The sequence below is a fragment of the Salvelinus namaycush genome, chromosome 14 (assembly GCF_016432855.1).
Source record: "Salvelinus namaycush isolate Seneca chromosome 14, SaNama_1.0, whole genome shotgun sequence".
Classification (NCBI taxonomy): Eukaryota; Metazoa; Chordata; class Actinopteri; order Salmoniformes; family Salmonidae; genus Salvelinus; species Salvelinus namaycush.
The window spans coordinates 31,334,467-31,353,272 of NC_052320.1; the positions used below are offsets into that span (position 1 = coordinate 31,334,467).

At 40.5% G+C, this 18,806-nt stretch overlaps 2 protein-coding genes across 2 annotated transcripts in view; both read left to right on the plus strand.

Moving 5' to 3' along the window:
* Positions 1–15,471, plus strand: part of rtel1 (regulator of telomere elongation helicase 1) — a 55,575-nt gene extending 40,104 nt beyond the window's left edge. Inside the window, exons 26-33 of the mRNA XM_039007698.1 lie at positions 1,258–1,421; positions 4,231–4,326; positions 8,632–8,845; positions 12,556–12,693; positions 13,638–13,796; positions 14,374–14,595; positions 14,766–14,885; positions 15,225–15,471. Of these exons, the coding sequence (XP_038863626.1) occupies positions 1,258–1,421; positions 4,231–4,326; positions 8,632–8,845; positions 12,556–12,693; positions 13,638–13,796; positions 14,374–14,595; positions 14,766–14,885; positions 15,225–15,289 (1,178 nt within the window). The 3' untranslated portion in view covers positions 15,290–15,471. The remainder of the gene's footprint in view (positions 1–1,257; positions 1,422–4,230; positions 4,327–8,631; positions 8,846–12,555; positions 12,694–13,637; positions 13,797–14,373; positions 14,596–14,765; positions 14,886–15,224) is intronic.
* Positions 15,472–16,225: 754 nt separating this feature from the next.
* Positions 16,226–17,855, plus strand: LOC120058949 (tumor necrosis factor receptor superfamily member 6B-like). Its single transcript, XM_039007699.1, has 4 exons — positions 16,226–16,314; positions 16,510–16,909; positions 17,053–17,235; positions 17,456–17,855. The coding sequence occupies exons 1-4, from the start codon at positions 16,306–16,308 to the stop codon at positions 17,719–17,721; spliced, it is 858 nt and encodes a 285-aa protein (XP_038863627.1). The 5' UTR covers positions 16,226–16,305; the 3' UTR covers positions 17,722–17,855.
* Positions 17,856–18,806: the final 951 nt, after the last annotated feature.

Below are 18,806 nucleotides of genomic sequence, written 5' to 3' on the forward strand. Positions count from 1 at the left end.
ACACTCAACGTCAACAAAACAAAGGAGATGATCGTGGACTTCAGGAAACAGCAGAGGGAGCAGCCCCCTATCCACATCGGTGGGACAGCAGTGGAGAAGGTGGGAAGTTTTAAGTTCCTCGGCGTACACATCACGGACAAACTGAAATGGTCCACCCACACAGACAGTGTGGTGAAGAACCAACCTCAGGAGGCTGAAGAAATTTGGCTTGTCACCAAAAACACTCTCAAACTTTTACAGATGCACAATTGAGAGCATCCTGTCGGGCTGTATCGCCGCCTGGTACGGCAACTGCTCCGCCCACAACCGTAAGGCTCACCAGAGGGTAGTGAGGTCTGCACAACACATCACCGGGGGCAAACTACCTGCTCTCCAGGACACCTACACCACCCGATGTCACAGGAAGGCCAAAAAAATCATCAAGGACAACAACCACCCGAGCCACTGCCTGTTCACCCCGCTATCATCCAGAAGGCGAGGTCAGTACAGGTGCATCAAAGCTGGGACCGAGAGACTGAAAAACAGCTTCTATCTCAAGGCCATCAGACTGTTAAATAGCCATCACTAACATTGAGTGGCTGCTGCCAACATACTGACTTAATCTCTAGCCACTTTAATAATTAAAAATTGGATGTAATAAATGTATCACTAGTCACTTTATATCATGTTTACATACCATACACTACTCATCTCATATGTATATACTGTACTCTATACCATCTACTGCATCTTGCCTATGCCGTTCGGCCATTGCCCATCCATATATATTTTTATGTACATATTCTTATTCATTCCTTTACACTTGTGTGTGTGTAAGGTAGTTGTTGTGAAGTTGTTAGATTACTTGTTAGATTTTACTGCATGGTCGGAACGAGAAGAACAAGCATTTCGCTACTCTCGCATTAACATCTGCTAACCATGTGTATGTGACAAATAAAATTTTATTTGATTTTGATTTGACCTGTTGTATTCGGCGTATGTGAAAAATAAAATGTGATTTTAATTTGACGTTTGCACTGTTGTGACTATTCTATTGGTTCCATTGTACTGGTTGGGCAAACTAAATCAATCGCAGCTGTAATATATGAAAGTATTTTTTTAACCAGGTTAGTCTTGTTGCGATGATACAAAATCTGTTTTTCAGGAGAGACCTGAACCATTTGCCACAGGTCTGGTCATGTTTATGGGTCTGGAAGTGACTTGTCTCATCACCTCTTATCACTTGTCTCATCACCTGTCTCCTGTTTCTGTTCTCAGATGAGCATGGCGGCAGTGAGGGGAACGGCATGGCTAGGCTGTGCATCGAGTACGAAACTGAGATGGAGGCGAGCCGAAGGAGGCCGGCCGGCCTGCTGGACGCCCTGGAGCATAGCGACAGCCGCTATGGAGATGAAGACGAGGCCCTAGGGGGAGAGGAGAGGGTACACTTGGCTTTACTACAGAAACCTCTGTCTGAACAGATGAGTTGGAGGATGGTGGTCCTTCAAAATAATATCAACGAATGTTTTACTGAACATGTCTAGTTAAACTGATGCAGAAGGAGAAATGCATGTTTCACTGCTTTGATGCAACTGCCAATATCGTTTTACCAGATCAAGCTGAGTCCTGGACTCACTTAGGGAATCCGTCCTTAAGTGATGAAATAAGGAGACTGATTGGTAAACGCTAGGAACCCACAGCATTGAGCAAAAAACGTGTTTTAGTTGACTAAATATGAGCTAGCATACAGTTGAAGTCAGAAGTTTACATACACTTAGGTTGGAGTCATTAACTTGTTTTTCAACCACTCCACAATTTTTTTGTTAACCAACTATAGTTTTGGCAAGTCGGTTAGGACCTCTACTTTGTGCATGACACAAGTAATTTTTCTAACAATTGTTTACAGACAGATTATTGTTTACAGACAGATTATTACAGACAGACTTGTTTTTCAACCACTCCACAATTTTTTTTGTTCAACTATAGTTTTGGCAAGTCGGTTGGTACCTCTACTTTGTGCATGACACAAGTCATTTTTCGAAACAATTGTTTACAGACAGATTATTTCACTTATAATTCACTGTATCACAATTCCAGTGGGTCAGAAGTGTTTATACACTAAGTTGACTGTGCCTTCAAACAGCTTGGAAAATTCCATAAAATGATGTCATAGCTTTAGAAGCTTCTGATAGGCTAATTGACATAATTTGAGTCAATTGGAGGTGTACCTGTGGATGTATTTCAAGGCCTACCTTCAAACTCCGTGCCTCTTTGCTTGACATCATGGCTAATTTCTTTTGATTTTCCCAAGACCTCAGAAAAAAGTCTGGTTCATCCTTGGGAGCAATTTCCAAACGCCTGAAGGTACCACGTTCATCTGTACAAACAATAGTAGGCAAGTATAAACACCATGGGACCACGAGGCCGTCGTACCGCACAGGAAGGAGATGCATTCTGTCTCCTAGAGATGAATGTTCTCTGGTGCGAAAAGTGCAAATCATTCCAAGAACAACAGCAAAGGACCTTGTGAAGATGCTGGAGGAAACGGGTACAAAAGTATCTATATCCACAGTAAAACGAGTCCTATATCGACATAACCTGAAAGGCCGCTCAGCAAGGTAGAAGCCACTCCTCCAAAACTGCCATAAAACAGCCAGACTACGTTTTGCAACTGCACATGGGGACAAAGATCATACTTTTTGGAGAAATATCCTCTGGTCTGATGAAACAAAAATAGAACTGTTTGGCCATAATGACCATTGTTATGTTAGGAGGGAAAAGGGGGAGGCTTGGAAGCCGAAGAACAGCATCCCAACCGTGAAGCATGGGGGTGGAAGCATCATGTTGTGGTGATGCTTTGCTGCAGGAGGGACTGGTGCACTTCACAAATAGATAATTTTCCTACCTCATGATGCTATGTTGGTATATTGAAGGAACATCTCAAGACATCAGTCAAGAAGTTAAAGCTTGTTCGCAAATGGGTCTTCCAAATGGACAATGACCCCAAGCGTACTTGCCCTACAACCTGACTCAGTAACACCAGCTCTGTCAGGAGGAATGGGCCAAAATTCACCCAACTTATTGTGGGAAGGTGGTGGAAGGCTACCGGAAATGTTTGACCCAAGTTAAACAATTTAAAGGCAATGCTACCAAATACTAATTGAGTGTATGTACATTTCTGACCTACTGGGAATGTGATGAAAGAAATCACACCTGAAATAAATAATTCTCTCTACTATTATTCTGACATTTCACATTCTTAAAATAAAGTGGTGATCCTAACTGACCTAAGACAGGTAACTTTTACTCGGATTAAATGTCAGGAATTGTGAACTTTATTAGATAATATTTCAATGGTAATATAAGCTCTATCTATTTCTGTTACTCCCCTCTACAAAATACTTATACTGTTTTTCATTGATTTATTAGTTAAAATTAACATTATTAAATCAAACTGATTTAATCAAATATCATTTCATACTTGTAATCAATGAAAATGAAACATAATGCTATTGTTTCCCTTATCGCTAGCAAGTATGTGGCGCTTGCTAAGCACTACATACAGTTTCCAGTAATCCGCTCACTAAGATTTTGTAAAGCCATACAGTCATTTTGTGTCAGCACAATCAAAAGGTCACACATTTAACTACAGGGCTTATATTACTCTTCGGATGACAGATTCACCACCAGTGGTTGAGCACCTTTTATAATGGCCAATTGTTTACTCTTTTTTTCTAAATGCCATTTCCCACTTAACGCTGAGCAACCGAACAAAGGATGTGTGTTTATGTTCTGAACAAAACGCTCTCCGGTTCCAGTTCCCAAAAGCCATGTGGAGGTTGTCTCAATACAAATGTTTAGTAAGTTAGGAAATAAATAATAGATACCTGCAAGCTTAGGCTAGTTATTGGATGTGGTAACACTACTTTTGAAGTTAGTCAGTCATGCACTATAGACTTTGTTCCTTCAAATATCTTAGCATGCGACTTAGAATGAGCCAAAGTATTGGGCATGTATTCAAAGTGGTGTAGTATGGAGATTATAACGTAACCATATGATATCTTTGAGTTGAGGGGGGGAAACATATCCCGTCTGCTCTTTCACTCAATATGTTCCTGAAATATCAAATGTCCTAAAGTAGTTTTTTTTTAAAATTTTAAGCAAGTGTTTTTTTTTAGTATAAATGTAGTACTGAATATAACTGCTGATGATGCTAACAACATTGTCTGATAATGGTTCCATTCTGTTTAGGCTAATCGCATATCCACGCTGTCTCTTCAGTACGACAAGCGCGTGGATGACGAATTGCGTGGTGGAAAACGAAAAATCAAAGTGGTCCAAAAACGGGTATGTGAAATGCTGCATGTCTAAACACAACTGCTGTTAAAAGCTCTATAGCGCACTAAGTTTGAGGCCTATGTGTAACTCATCCTCACGCTTCCCCCAACTCGTAGCGGCTTGGTCACAGAGGAATGATGGCACAAACAATTATTTTAGAAATACCCTATAAGGCTAATGCTAAGACCTACCCCCAGCTCCAACACACTGTCTTCATACCACAGTCACAAGAGCCTCTCACTCCATTGTTTATGTGTCACCCGTGTTGTTGATCCCTGTCATCATTGGCACAAGGATGCGTTGGCTGGGGTTTGTGGAACAAAATACATTGAACGGGAGTTCCATTATTTATTCTGGCACGGAGGTTTCTGTGTGTGATACTGACTCATGGAAAATCGTGCTGTGCATACCTATTGTTGAGTCTTGTCTGTTTGGCCAACCGTGAACATCCTCATGGTTTGTATTAATATTACCTAGGTACAATGAAATGGCACTGTCATGTTGTAGAAATTAACTTGTGACGCAATATAAGTTTTGAATCTGTGAAGAAAACTCATTGAGACACATTCAAATTGATAAAATTGGCTAAATAGTAGGTTTTCAAGAGAAATTCAGGTCACAGTATGGACTATGAAAAATGTATAGTTTAATTTTGTCCAGATAGTTTTATCAAATATACTACCGTAAAACTTAAATTAATAGCCTGGGCGTTTATTTGCTTCAGTCACTGAACACAATCGGTGCTTATTAGCGTCAGGCTTCTATTTGAGCCAGGCGTCTCTTTCCAACAGTAGTGCGCCGTCTGACTGAGAACTCAATACACTTAAGGAATTTGTCAAGCCAGCCTGCACTAGCAGCGAAGTCAGAGGCCCCACTGTCACTCAGTGTCGTAGATCTCCTTTGCGTTCACCCTGATCATCTTACGCCACACCCGGAGTTTGATCACTGCTAGCTTGAATTTGATGTTTTCTTTTTGGTGGCGCAATGGCTAGCAACAATGACATAATAAAATAAATAAATTATGACCAGAGCGGTGTCCATGGTAATCTTGTAAACAATTAATTTAGACCCAGCAGTTATTTGAAACGTACAGTTATTTGCTGAAATGTGTGCCGATGCCCAACTATTAAAAGTCTAAGCGTTTAATTTAAGTTTTACGTTAAGTTGTAGGTTTATTTCACACTATGGTGAATCAATCCTGTGTTATAGTATGGTGGTTCTTTGAATTGCGGTGGCATTGATTTGGGCAAAGCATTTGGGAAATAATTTACTTATTTTTCTGGATTTTTAAATGTAATTTGGTTAGATCTTACTATTCTAAATTATTTGTACCATTGTGATAACATTGTGCCACCAATAGGAGTAGTAACACCAATGACACATTTTAGGTCATTGAAGATTTTCTTAAATGGAGGCCACAGATGCATAAAATTAATGATTATTAACCCTTTAAAAGAACATTTACTAAAGTGATATGATTAATAATTTTGTTCACAATGTAATTAGCCTTCATTTAAATTAAGTAACACCAATGACACTTTGTATTTAGACACACTACATGAGCAATGGAATCCTCATATTTTACATACTAAAAGGATTATTCTTTAATATAGACCCCTCCTACTGTAATAGTTTGCTATTGGAGGGAATGCTCAAGGCCCCTGTATATCTTAGTAATTAATTATTTAACACCAATGACACAACTATTGACATAAAACAAATTTGTCACACATGCGCTGACGGAGGGGTAAGTTTGTCAACACAGGCTTGATTGAACTACACTGAAAAAAATATAAACGCAACATGTAAAGTGTTGATCCCATGCTTCATGAGCTGAAATATAAGATCCCTGTTTTTGTGAGCTACTTTGTTTGACAAGATAATACATCCACCTGACAGGTGTGGCATATCAAGAAGCTGATTAAACAGCATGATCATTACACATGTGCACCTTGTGCTGGGGACAATAAAAGGCCACTCTAAAATGTGCAGTTCTCACACAACACAATGCTACAGATGTCTGAGGGAGCATGCAATTGACATGCTGACTGCAGGAATGTTCACCAGAGCTGTTGCCAGAGAATGTTTTATGTTAATTTCTCTACCATAAAACGCCTGCAACATCGTTTTAGAGAATTTGACCGTAAGTCCAAGCGGCCTTAAAACCGCACCACGTGTATGGCTTCGTGTGGGCGAGCAGTTTGCTGATGTCAACGTGAACAGAGTGCACCACGGGGGGTTATGGTATGGGCAGGCATAAGCTACGGACAACAAACACAATTGTATTTTATCGATGGCTATTTGAATGCACAGCGATACCGTAACGAGATCGAGACCTGAGGCACATTGTCGTGCCATTCATCCGCCGCCATCACATCATGTTTCAGCATGATAATGCACAGCCCCATGCCGCAAGGATCTGTACACTATTCCTGGAAGCTGCTAGTTCTTCCATGGCCTGCATACTCACCAGACATGTCACCCATTGAGCATGGTTGCAATGCTCTGGATTGACTTGTACGACAGCATGTTCCAGTCTCCACAAATATCCAGCAACTTCGCACAGCCATTGAAGAGGAGTGGGACAACATTCCACAGACCACAATCAACAGCCTGATCAACTCTATGCCAAGGAGATGAGTCACGCTGAATGAGGCACGTGGTGGTCACACCAGATTTTCTGATCCACGCCCATACTTTTTTTTGTTTTAAGGTGTCTGTGACTAACAGATGCATATTTGTATTCCCAGTCATGTGAAATCCATAGATTTCATTTATTTCAATGGGCGGATTTCCTTATCTGTAACTCAGTCAAATCTTTGAAATTGTGGCATGTTATGTTTTATTTTTGTTCAGTTTTCTTATGCAGTAAAGTAAGGTGATTGGTTAAAAGTGTGTGACACCTCAGAATTTCTAAATCCTGGAGGGACTGCAAAGTATGGAGTAGATTTAGCGCTCTCTTTTGTCCCCTTGTTTTGAATGTTTTCCACAGTACACTCCCCGGTGATGACCTCGTACAATTCCAAGCAATCTTCCTTCCACCTCGTTTAGGCCCCCTTAAACAGCTCTCACTCAAATGTCATGTATATGTTATGGAGTGGAACTGTACGAGTGGAGGGAGAGACAGAGGTACAGTGCCTTCGGAAAGTATTCAGACCCCTTGACTTTTTCCACATTTTGTTAGGTTACAGGATTATTCTAAAACATTTTTATTTATTATAATAATAAACAATCTACACGCATTGCCCCATAATGCAAAAACAGGTTGGCATTTCTGCTAATTTATACAACAACAAAAAAACGATCACATTTACATAAGTATTCAGACCCTTTACTCAGTACTTTGTTGAAGCAGCAATTACAGCCTCGAGTCACATTGGGCATGACACTACAAGCTTGGCACACTTGTATTTGTGGAGTTTCTCCCATTCTTCTCTGCAGATCCTCTTAAGCTCTGTCAGGTTGGATGGGGATTGTTGCTGCACAACTATTTTCAGGTCTCTCCAGAGATATTCAATCAGGTTCAAGTCCGGGCTCTGGCTTGGACACTCAAGGATATTCAGAGACTTGTCCCGAAGCCACTCCTGCATCGTCTTAGCTGTGTGCTTAGGTTCCCTGTCCTGTTGGAAGGTGGACCTTTGCCCCAGTGTGAGGTCCTGAGTGCTCTGGAGCAGGGTTTCATCAAGGTTCTCTCTGTACTTTGCTCCGTTCATCTTTGCTTCAATCCTGACTAGCCTCCCAGTCCCTGCCGTTGAAAAACATCCCCACAGCATGATGCTGCCACCACCATTGTTCACTGTAGGGATGGTGCCAGGTTTCCTTAAGATGTGACGCTTGGCATTAAGGTCAAAGAGTTCAGTCTTGGTTTCATCAGCCAGAGAATCTTGTTTCTCATGGTCTGAGAGTCTTTCGGTGCCTTTTGGCAAATTCCAAGCGGGCTGTCATGTGCCTTTTTACTGAGGAGTGGCTCCGTCTGGCCACTATACCATAAAGGCAATTTTATTTGAGAATAAAGCAATAACATAACAAAGTGGAAAAGTCGAGGTGTCTGAATACTTTCCAAAGGCACTGTATAAGGGCTTCTATAGTTTTGGGGGGCATACAGTTATCACACGCTAACTCATAATTTCTTGTGACAGTTTTATATGTGCTTCAGCGTAAATGCCTTACAGGCACATCTCCCCACAGCGTTGTTCAAATAACTTAGAATAATAGGTATCATTCCATTCACCAACCAAATGAACACAGTGAAATACCCTTGCATCTCTCATGGCTAGACACACTAACACACCATATATCTCCCACGTCCCATAGAAAATCCCCCTGTCTCCTGATGTGTCAGAGGAGGGCAAAGCGGGAAAAGCCAAGTCGTTCCTGGCGGAAATGAAAAGGTCGCTGAGTCAGGTAAATTTCCAGCGAATAATGGCGGCCCTGCAGACGTACAAACGGATGGATGACCTTGACGAACTGCTGGCCGAGGCAGCCGACCTCTTCACCGGGGACACCAACACCCACAACCTGCTCCGAGGTGTGTGTATGTGTGCTTGTGGGTTCAGCTTGTATAGTAATGGATCTCGGCCTTGTGTGTTCGCTGCTGGGCTCATCTGAGTCATCAGGTCACTCTGACTCAGCTAGAGAAAATGGATCCTACTCAATGTTACATTCTAATGTTAAAGGAAAACATTTGCTGCATGTGCCGGACGTCCGTGTGCGTGCACAGCCTGTCCAGGAGTGGCGAAGGGCATGACTGAAGCATAGGGAAAAAATAACTAGCAATCAGAAGTCACATCGCTTGAAGTCGCACCCCTCTTGCATACATTGACCCCGAATGACAACAATGGCTGTCATTTAGGCTTGTCCAACCTAGAGTTCTCATCGGGTCTGAATATTTGAGGCCGGTTTTACCCATGCCCGGAGAGCTGAAGCCTGAGCCCAGGCTCGGTCCGACATCACAGAAATGTAATGAGTCCAACCCCCCCCAAAAAAAAACTGTTTCCTAGAAAACAGTACATTGATTTAAACTGGTGTTAAGAACAATGCGGCGGAGTTGGGAGGGAGTGGAGTGAGGAGATGAGGAAACAGCCCTTGTCTTAGAAAAGAGAAGAGAACTGAAAACTCACCTTTTGTTATGATAAACTGGATGGCAAATATTGGGATAAAGTCAGCAAATGCAATTGAAGTGTGTTATTTTTCTCTTGACTCGCATATAGGCTATAGTAGCCTTATATAATCTATCGAGCTGTTAGTGCGTCCTGTTTTCTGTCTTAACTCTCTTAACTCTCTAGGATAGGTGGGACGGTAGCGTCCCACTTGGCCAAAATCCAGAAAAAATATAGCGCGCCAAATTCAAATATATTACTATAAAAATCAATCTTTCATGAAATCACACATGAAAGACACACAATTAAAGCTACACATGTTGTGAATCCAGCCAACATGTCTGATTTCAAAAAGGATTTACGGGGAAAGCACACCAAACATTTATGTTAGCTCAGTACATAGCCACAGAAAAACACAGCCATTTTCCCAGCAAAAGATAGTAGTATCAAAAACCAGAAATAGAGATAAAATGAATCACTAACCTTTGAACATCTTCATCAGATGACACTCATATGACATCATGTTACACAATACATTTATGTTTTGTTCGATAATGTGCATATTTATATCCACAAATCTCGGTTTACATTGGCGCCATGTTCAGAAATGCCTCCAAAATATCCGGAGTAATTACAGAGAGCCACGTCAAATAACAGAAATACTCATCATAAACTTTGATGAAAGATACATGTTTTACATTTAATTAAAGATACACTTGTTTCTAATGCAACCGCTGTGTCAGATTTTTTTTTTTTAAATTACGTAAAAAGCACACCATGCAATAATCTGAGACGGCGCTCAGATAGTAACAACATTTCTCCGCCATGTTGGAGTCAACAGAAATACGGAATTACATCATAAATATTCCCTTACCTTTGATTATCTTCATCAGAATGCAGTGCCAGGAATCCTAGTTCCACAATAAATTGTTGTTTTGTTCGATAATGTCCATTACAAAAGTCCAATTAGCTAATTTTGCTAGCATGTGTAGTGCACGTGTCCAAACGCTCGCGCAGATGCAGGTAAACGTCGGACGAAAACTTCAAAAAGTTATATTCCAGGTCGAATAAACTGGTCAAAGTAAGTAGAGAATCAATCTTCAGGATGTTGTTATCATTTATATCCAATAAGGTTCCAACCGGAGAATTATTTTCAGTCTCTATAAGTAATGGAACACAAGACGATATAATGAGGAAAGCGCGCGACCAAGAACTGGCAATCTGCCAGACCACTGACTCATTCCCCTCCCATCCGGTCCCACAACACAGCATAAGCTTCATTCCACGTTCTACTGACTGTTGACATCTAGTGGAAGGCGTATGAAGTGCAAACAGATCCATATATTACAGGGAATTGAATAGGCGATGACTTTAACAACGACCACTCTCAGATTTTTCACTTCCTGTTTGGATTTTTTCTCAGGTTTTTGCCTGCCATATGAGTTCTGTTATACACACAGACATCATTCAAACAGTTTTAGAAACTTCAGAGTGTTTTCTATCCAATAGTAATAATAATATGCATATATTAGCATGTGGGACAGAGTATGAGGCAGTTCACTATGGGCACGAAATTCACCCAAAAGTGAAAATGCTGCCCCCTATACCAAAGAAGTTAAGTATGTTAGCCTACTTAAATATACAGTATCTCAATCAAACATTCATTCATTTCATTACACAGCATTCAAGTAATTTATGCGTTTAAAGCTGAAATTCTTAATGGTGAAACTGCCACGTCCGTTTGCAATATTATAACAACGTAGAAGTTACTGCAGACGACAGACACCGTCTTTTTCACTTGGACATCATTGCACGCGCAATTTGGAATATACATTTTTTATTTTAATTCAACCTTTTATTTAAGTCAGTTAAGAACAAATTCTTATTTAAAATGACGGCCTACTCCGGCCAAACCTGGAAGACACTGGGCCAATTGTGCGCCGCCCTATGGGATCACGGCCGGATGTGATACAGCCTGGATTCGAACCAGGGACTGTAGTGATGCCTCTTGCACTGAGATGCAGTGCCTTAGACCGCTGCGCCACTCGGGAGCCCAACATGTACTGCAATTTCACTTCCACTCTGTCAACAACAACAAAACAAAAATATTACGGCCTTGACGCTGTTTGCCCCTACTGTGTATTTAATCTTTAAATACAACAAGCATTTAATTTTTTTAATAAAATTCTTATTAAAATTCTTAAGAGCCTTTAAATATTTTCTGCCATACATCCATTTGAATAATCGCTCAAAATCCCTGTTTTGAATGCATAGTTTATTCCGAAATAACTGCATTAAGCCTATGCCTGATTAGGAAAACATTTTGATAAATTATGGGTCTACTTTAGATAGTTTACCAGGTCCAGCATGGCACATTAGCAGGGCAGTCATAGACAGTATTTTGTTTGGATGTGTCGCGTTATAACAGATGCCATTGGAATAATGTGGCTGCTGAGAGACTGCAGTAGTAAAAGCTGCTAAGACACATATACTTCTTTTTCCTTCTCAAACACAGCGTGGCAAGGCCGCAACCCGCCTGGCCTGAAACAATTCTTGGAATTTGAGGTCGGCCTGGTATAAGACCATCGGGTTCGGGCTGAGAATGAGAACTGAAGTCCAAACATGAGCCACTCCTGTGTGACAGTCAAATGATTTTCCTGGTTCTGTAATGTCTACTGTTTTTGGTCATTACTGTCAGTTTTCAAATAACTTCAAGAGAATTACATTAATCAGCATTTTGACTGCAACAGGACTTTGAAATCATTGTTACAAGAGAATCCGTTAGAAGCGGGATGTTAAAAGTGGTCATGGACAGTCATAGCCAGCACATGAGTAATGCAGTTGATGATATATGTAAGTTATGCAGGAAAAAGGAAGTTAGTTACACAAGTTCTCTTTTGTGGTGAGTCATGAATTAAGTCACATGTACACAAACGTTACACACATTTTAGTGTAGCGCATATCTTCTCTCTGATACAAGATTCCAAGGAAATTGTGTAAACTATGAACTGGCAAACTGTAGTATTGTATTCCTGTTTTTAGGAAATGTAACAGTTTTCAAGATAGGCATGGCTCATATCATAGGTTTGTTCATACAGGTATGCACTGGGGTTTGACCTCAAACCTTACTGTATTTCAGGATTCTACCAGTTCATACGACCCCACCACAAGAAGAGATTTGATGAGAAGTGCGTGGAACTGACTGGCCAGGGCTGTGGCTACAAACCCGATCACTCGCTCTCCAAGGAGGAGAAAGAAACACTGATGCAGAACGGGGGTATGCAGTCAATTCTTAGTTTCTGACACTGACCACTAGGATGCATTTAGTAACACTGTATTTTCCAGACATGTCAAGAGACTGGATAGAGTGTGATTGTACATGTGATGCATGAGTCATTTCACATTTAAGCAAGGATACCTTTGTGCAGCAAGATGACACACACCCAGTGTCTTGGCTTAATCATACCAGTTCATGACTCCTGAATCATTACATTCTGACTAGCCCAATCAGGGCCAGCCCAAGCCTTTTGGGGGCCCTAAGTGAGATTTGGTTGGGAGGCTCCACACCTCATGGACAAAACATTTTACTGGCCCCCTCTTCACGATGGCAAGAAAAACATTTTAAAGTGAATTTCCTGCAATTCTACACATTTTGCCATGGGGAGTGGAGAAAATGTTCCAGTTTTAAAGCAAGCTTTCTGCAATTTTAGACATTTTGCCATGGTGTGGGGGAGAAGTTTAGCAATTATATAAAAAAATGTCATGCAATTCTACACATTTTACCAAGACTTATGACATGTTAATGATAGCCCTATCTAAATGAGTGACTAACAAAATCAATGGGGGACCCCTGGAGGTCAGGGCCCCTGGGCATATGCCCTGCATGCCCGTCGGTGTTCGGCTATGATTTATATATCTGGCTAGACGTTACCAATCTAAGAATTGTTAGCTGACATAGCTAATTGAGTGACTGTCAGTGACTGACGTAACAAGAGACACACAGCCAAATGTAGAAATTGCACCTTGTTTTTTCTACTATGCTAAATCTCTCCCAGGGGCCCTAAGTGACCGCTTATGTCGCATATGCCTGGAGCTAGCCCTGAGCCTAATTGTCCGACAATAATGACCATTGTTGCAGCAAGGCTTCAAAAATGCAACTTAGTGTTTTTGTATTTCACCCCCTGAACAACCCAGTAACCTGGATTTGCTTTTGTTTTAAAGCCAAGCCGGGAAAGCTGACGAGTGTTGCTGTCGCTTCTGATTCAAGCTCCTCCTGCAGTCAGCTCAACGCCAGTCTGCTGCTTAATAAAGGCGGCCATCACCTTGGAATCCACGGATTGACTACAGAGGAGCATTTGCCAAAGAATCAAGTGCTTACAGGTACTGCTGGATACCTGGAGTGTATTCCGTGAGATGGAATGTTCATAACGTTTCAGATAGAAATGTTACAAATAAATCTGACACAATTCCCTACATTTCATCTGCACGACATCTGTTCTACATAATATATTTATATCTGAATGTTCCATAAAGTTGTGCCTTCCTGAACAGGCCTATTTTTTGGGGGGGGGCGGAGTCTTTAATTGAATCTTGAATCTTTGTTTTTGAACCAAGGATTCCCCTCTACATTCAGTTACAAACATGCAGTTACAAAGGAATTTTTATGCGCTTCAGCATAGATACCTTACAGGCAAATCTCCCCACAATGTTGTTCAACCGTTCGCCATGACAGATGTGGTGTTATTGTTCCAATCTTTCGCCAACCAAGTTTACACCATGAAATACCACCACATCTTTCATGGCTATGTATGAGCATGACACAAAGATCGAGCATGATAGAGATATGAGAGGCCACATTCACGCACATACTGTATAAAAGTTTACATGCTTTTTCTTTTACTGGTTTAGCCAAATCCTGAAAGAGTTGAACGTGTTTGTCTTGTTCTGTGCTCACCAGTTGATCCTAAATGCAAAGACCAAGCACCAGTCCAATCTGCTCAGAAGAGTCAAATCTACGCCAGTTTCATAGCGGATGTGAAAAAATCCATTGGACTTGAGAAGTCCAACCAACTGTTCTCAGCTATTCAGAGCTATAAGAAGACCGACAACTATGATAGCCTGGTGGGCACAGTAGTGAGTTTGTTAACTGAGAAAAACGAAGACTTTAACCTCCTTAGCAGTAAGTTCTTGACTATTAGAGTTGAGTGTCTTGGCAAGCACACTTCTTTGCATTCTCACTTAAATCTGAAATTCAATGAAATCAAATCGTAACAGTTGAACATCCATCGATGAACCATGAAATGCTACGGAATAGATGTATATTATTTTTGTCATCCTTTGTGTCCCTAGCATTTGCCCTGTTCATCCGGCCTCACCATAAGAAACAGTACAAAGAGATACTGGACGCCTTGATAGGTGACTCCACAGGCTCAAGTGCTTCCTCTGGGATTTCAGGCCAACTAATGCAAGGTGAATGGACAATTCGCAAGTGCCTTCAAGAGAGAATAACTTGTAGCAATTCAGTAGAAGTCCTTGTATTGTCAGCACTATTGTAACTACAGTGAGCATAAAGTCTATAGAAGTAATTATTGAACCCATTATTTTTTGTTTAACAGGCGTTGTTAATTAACACTTTGGTAGTGTTGAAAACAGCTGTTTTGCAATAATGACCATTTTAATTTAATAATGTGATTAAATGTAATTTAACAAAGTTAGAGTTGAAAAAGACATAAGCATGTAAAAGATATGAACACATTAACAGAATTTTACAGTGTCAACCATTTTTCAATGCACTTTTGGGTTTCTCAGTTTCAACGCCTGGGAAAGCACAAAGGAAGATCTCGTCTTTCTTTCCCAGCAGCCAAATGAAATGAAAGCTGTTGGACGTGGAGCCTCTAAGAAGAATCCCCCTACTCTGATGCTGCTAGTGTTTTATTGTATGGAAATTATGGTAACAAGTGAGGGTTTTGTGGTGTTGTAATAAATGTATGCAGATTATGGGAATATTTTCCCAACATATTTTATAACTTTTTTTATTAAACAAATGTTGATGTGATTGTTTCTTCTTTTATTATATCATGTAAGATATTGATCAAAATATTAAGTTATTTACCACACACCCAGTTGTTTTCTTATCAGAAAGGCTTTGATGGGTGCTAAGAGCTGCTTTGTCATCAACTGAAATATGACAGTAGTGAACTGTTAAATTAACTGTTAGACATAATACTCTAATTTCTCCTGAAGTTTACACTACTTGTTCACACGTGAGCACATCAGGATGGGAGAAATGATTGGTATGCAAACAACCTATGGTGTTGAACATATGTTGCATTTCGTATGGTATATATTAATTTGTGGATGTCCATCATCCATTATGTTACGAATTTGCAAAACGTACAATGTATATTCGCGAAACATATGGCCCGATTTCCAATTTATTGTGGCTGAAGTTAGCTAGCTGGGGGTAGGGTTCGCATAAACGGTTAAGGGAAGGATTAGCTAACATGCTATGGAGTTGAAAAGTTGCTAAAAAGTAGTAAATGGTTGTAACGGTTGTCACTGATGAGATTCGAACACAACTTTTGGGTTGCTAGACTTTCGCTGTATACACCCGACCAATCACCCTCCTTTCGTTTTTGCCTTAAGTAACTTGTCTTATTTAACGATACCAAACGTAACATATATTAATTTGAGTGTCCCGGATTTATGTTTATGTTACGTCTAGTTTATGTAATACCAAAGACAAAACTGAATTACCGCGGAAGCGGTAATTTTGCTCTTGTCATTGGAGAAGGGCTTCCCCGAGTATTAGTCATCAGATAATGTAGGCCTATAAATTCAAAAGACGTTGAACATGTTAACATCAGTTGCTAGCTGACAAGAGAGAAAAATGCATCCGGTGAGTATTATTTTTCTGCTCAAATATAGCGGGCTCTTCAGTGCCTACGGGAAATAAATGGATATTAGGCTATTTAACTCTTGAAGCTGAACGCCTCATAGTAATTTGATGGATTTGGACAGTCATATTGAGAGACGTAGACTCACAAAAGTTATGATTGATTCTAAATGATAACATTACTCTTTCTTCCAATAGCTGACAAATTGTTTTCTGCCTCTCCTGGTATTTGCGCTCTGTGGTGGCAGCGTGCCAGAGTCAGGCGCTCACACACCGACTTATATCTGGAAAGATGACGCGACAGGGGATTCCCTTACGTGCGACCTATGCGCTCCTGGAACTTACTTACTGAAGCATTGCACAAAGGACCGCAAGAGCGACTGCGGACCTTGTCCAAGGTCCCACTACACAGAGATCTGGAACTACATCGAGCGGTGTCAATACTGCAATCGTTTTTGCACGGCTGATGAGATTGAAAGCGTGCCGTGCACCCAACTGCACAACCGACAGTGCGAGTGCAAGGACGGGTTTTACATGAGACATGGGTCATGTTCAAGGCACAGAAGGTGTCCACCCGGGGAAGGGGTCATCTCCGATGGTAGGTTAAGTGATAATATGTTTGGCTACCCTTCATAATGAATACGCCTTTTCCACTGCTATGTTTCCAGTTGGCTCTGCAAACCACTGCAATCTGTTTACAGATTAAATACACTTTGTATGATCAATATTCTTATTTTCCAGGAACCGCACACACTGATGTGAAATGTGAACCTTGCCCAGTGGGCTTCTTCTCTGCAGAGTCCTCCAGTAGGAAAACATGTCAGAAGTTTTCTGTGTGTGCCCCAAGTCGCACCACTATACCTGGCAATAACATGAATGATGTTTACTGCTCAGCATGTACGAATGGTTCAAGAACACATGAAGGTGAGAATATTTTGTCCATTCTGTTTAGTCTTTTTTGTAGGCATAGGGAAAAACATTTATTAATGATAATTGTATAATGCTTTCTTATCTACCAAAACTGAAAATGAAAAGCCTTAATTGTGCGTCACAAAAGGTGGAATTATTTATTGTAATGCAGTCAATTAATATGGTCTTGGTTTCTCTCCTTTTCTCTTTCTCTCTCACTCTCTCAACCACTCAGATGAAGCTATATGTGATGGGGAGTTGATGGAATTCCTGGCACTACAGATCCTCACACCAAGAAAGGACAAAAGACTGGTGGCTGTGCTCAGGAGGAGTGCTGGTAAAGCCACAACCAAAAATGCAACTGTACTAGACCTCCTCAAAACTATTAAGAACAAACCTGGCAAACCTTTTGCTATTCAAATGCGTGATATCCTGAACACAGACAGGCTGCTCCATTTAAGAACTAAAGTCAACAAATGGTTTCCTCATATGAATTTATAGGGCTAATATATATCACCACATATTGTAAACAGTTTATGTTCTTCACGTTTTTGTTTTGTATCCATTATCTTATTTTATTCTTATTTATTGTTGTTTATACACCTTGTGGGTGGGGGCAATGGTTAAAAAAATAGAAGACTAGTGTTTTGTTGTTGAATTCCTCATTGTGCAGTATATAAGAATACATCACTATGTTGCCAAAAAAGTTCAAGACTTATTGTTTCCCTTCAATAAAATACATTCAAAAAGACTAACTATTTTTGCTACTTTCTTAGGCTAAAAAAATGTATGTTTACACCTATGCAGTACCTTTAGCAATAATAATAATAATAAACCTCTACTTTAGTGAAGAAAACAATTATGACAGTTGTGTTGTAATAAAAACGAGTGGTGTCCACTGATTAAATGCAGTCTTTTATGCATTATAAAGAGGGAAAACCCAGATATTCACAAAGTTTGTGATGTTTCTTCATGCAAAATAGATTTGTGGTTTAAAATTAAATTAAGCTGCTTTATTTTAGGGGTTTAGTGAAGGCGGGTCATTCACAAAATCATTTCAGCATCCAAACCCCAACTGTGCACCAGCAATTTGATGAATGGAGAAACATCCCTTACAAAACACCTACGTGTATTTTCATTAGGCCTACACTTGTAGCCTGAATTGATTCATCCACTGTTGTCCACGCGCTCCTCGGTCTCAGCCACTCATCTCTGCCTTGTCCTCTAGCGTGCGTCTCAGCCACTCATCTCCGTCTTGACAAAATGTTAGTGTTCTCCTCATATCACAATTTGGAGCGTATACCACCCGGTTTCTAGTCAATTAGCTAATTTGTCATGCGGCTGACATGCAGTAATGTTAAATAATGGTGTAAAAGCTTATAGTTTTTTGGGTATGTTGTATTAATTGTGATAGGCTCACATTTTATCGGTACGGCTTACCACCACTATTTATTTTGCTTGGACCCCGTACTGGCCTGTACCGCCTTAGTTTCAAGTTTTTAATGTCACATGCACAATTACAGTGAAATTACTTTCTTGCAAACTCAAAACCCAACAATGCAATAACCACTAACAATGTATTACTA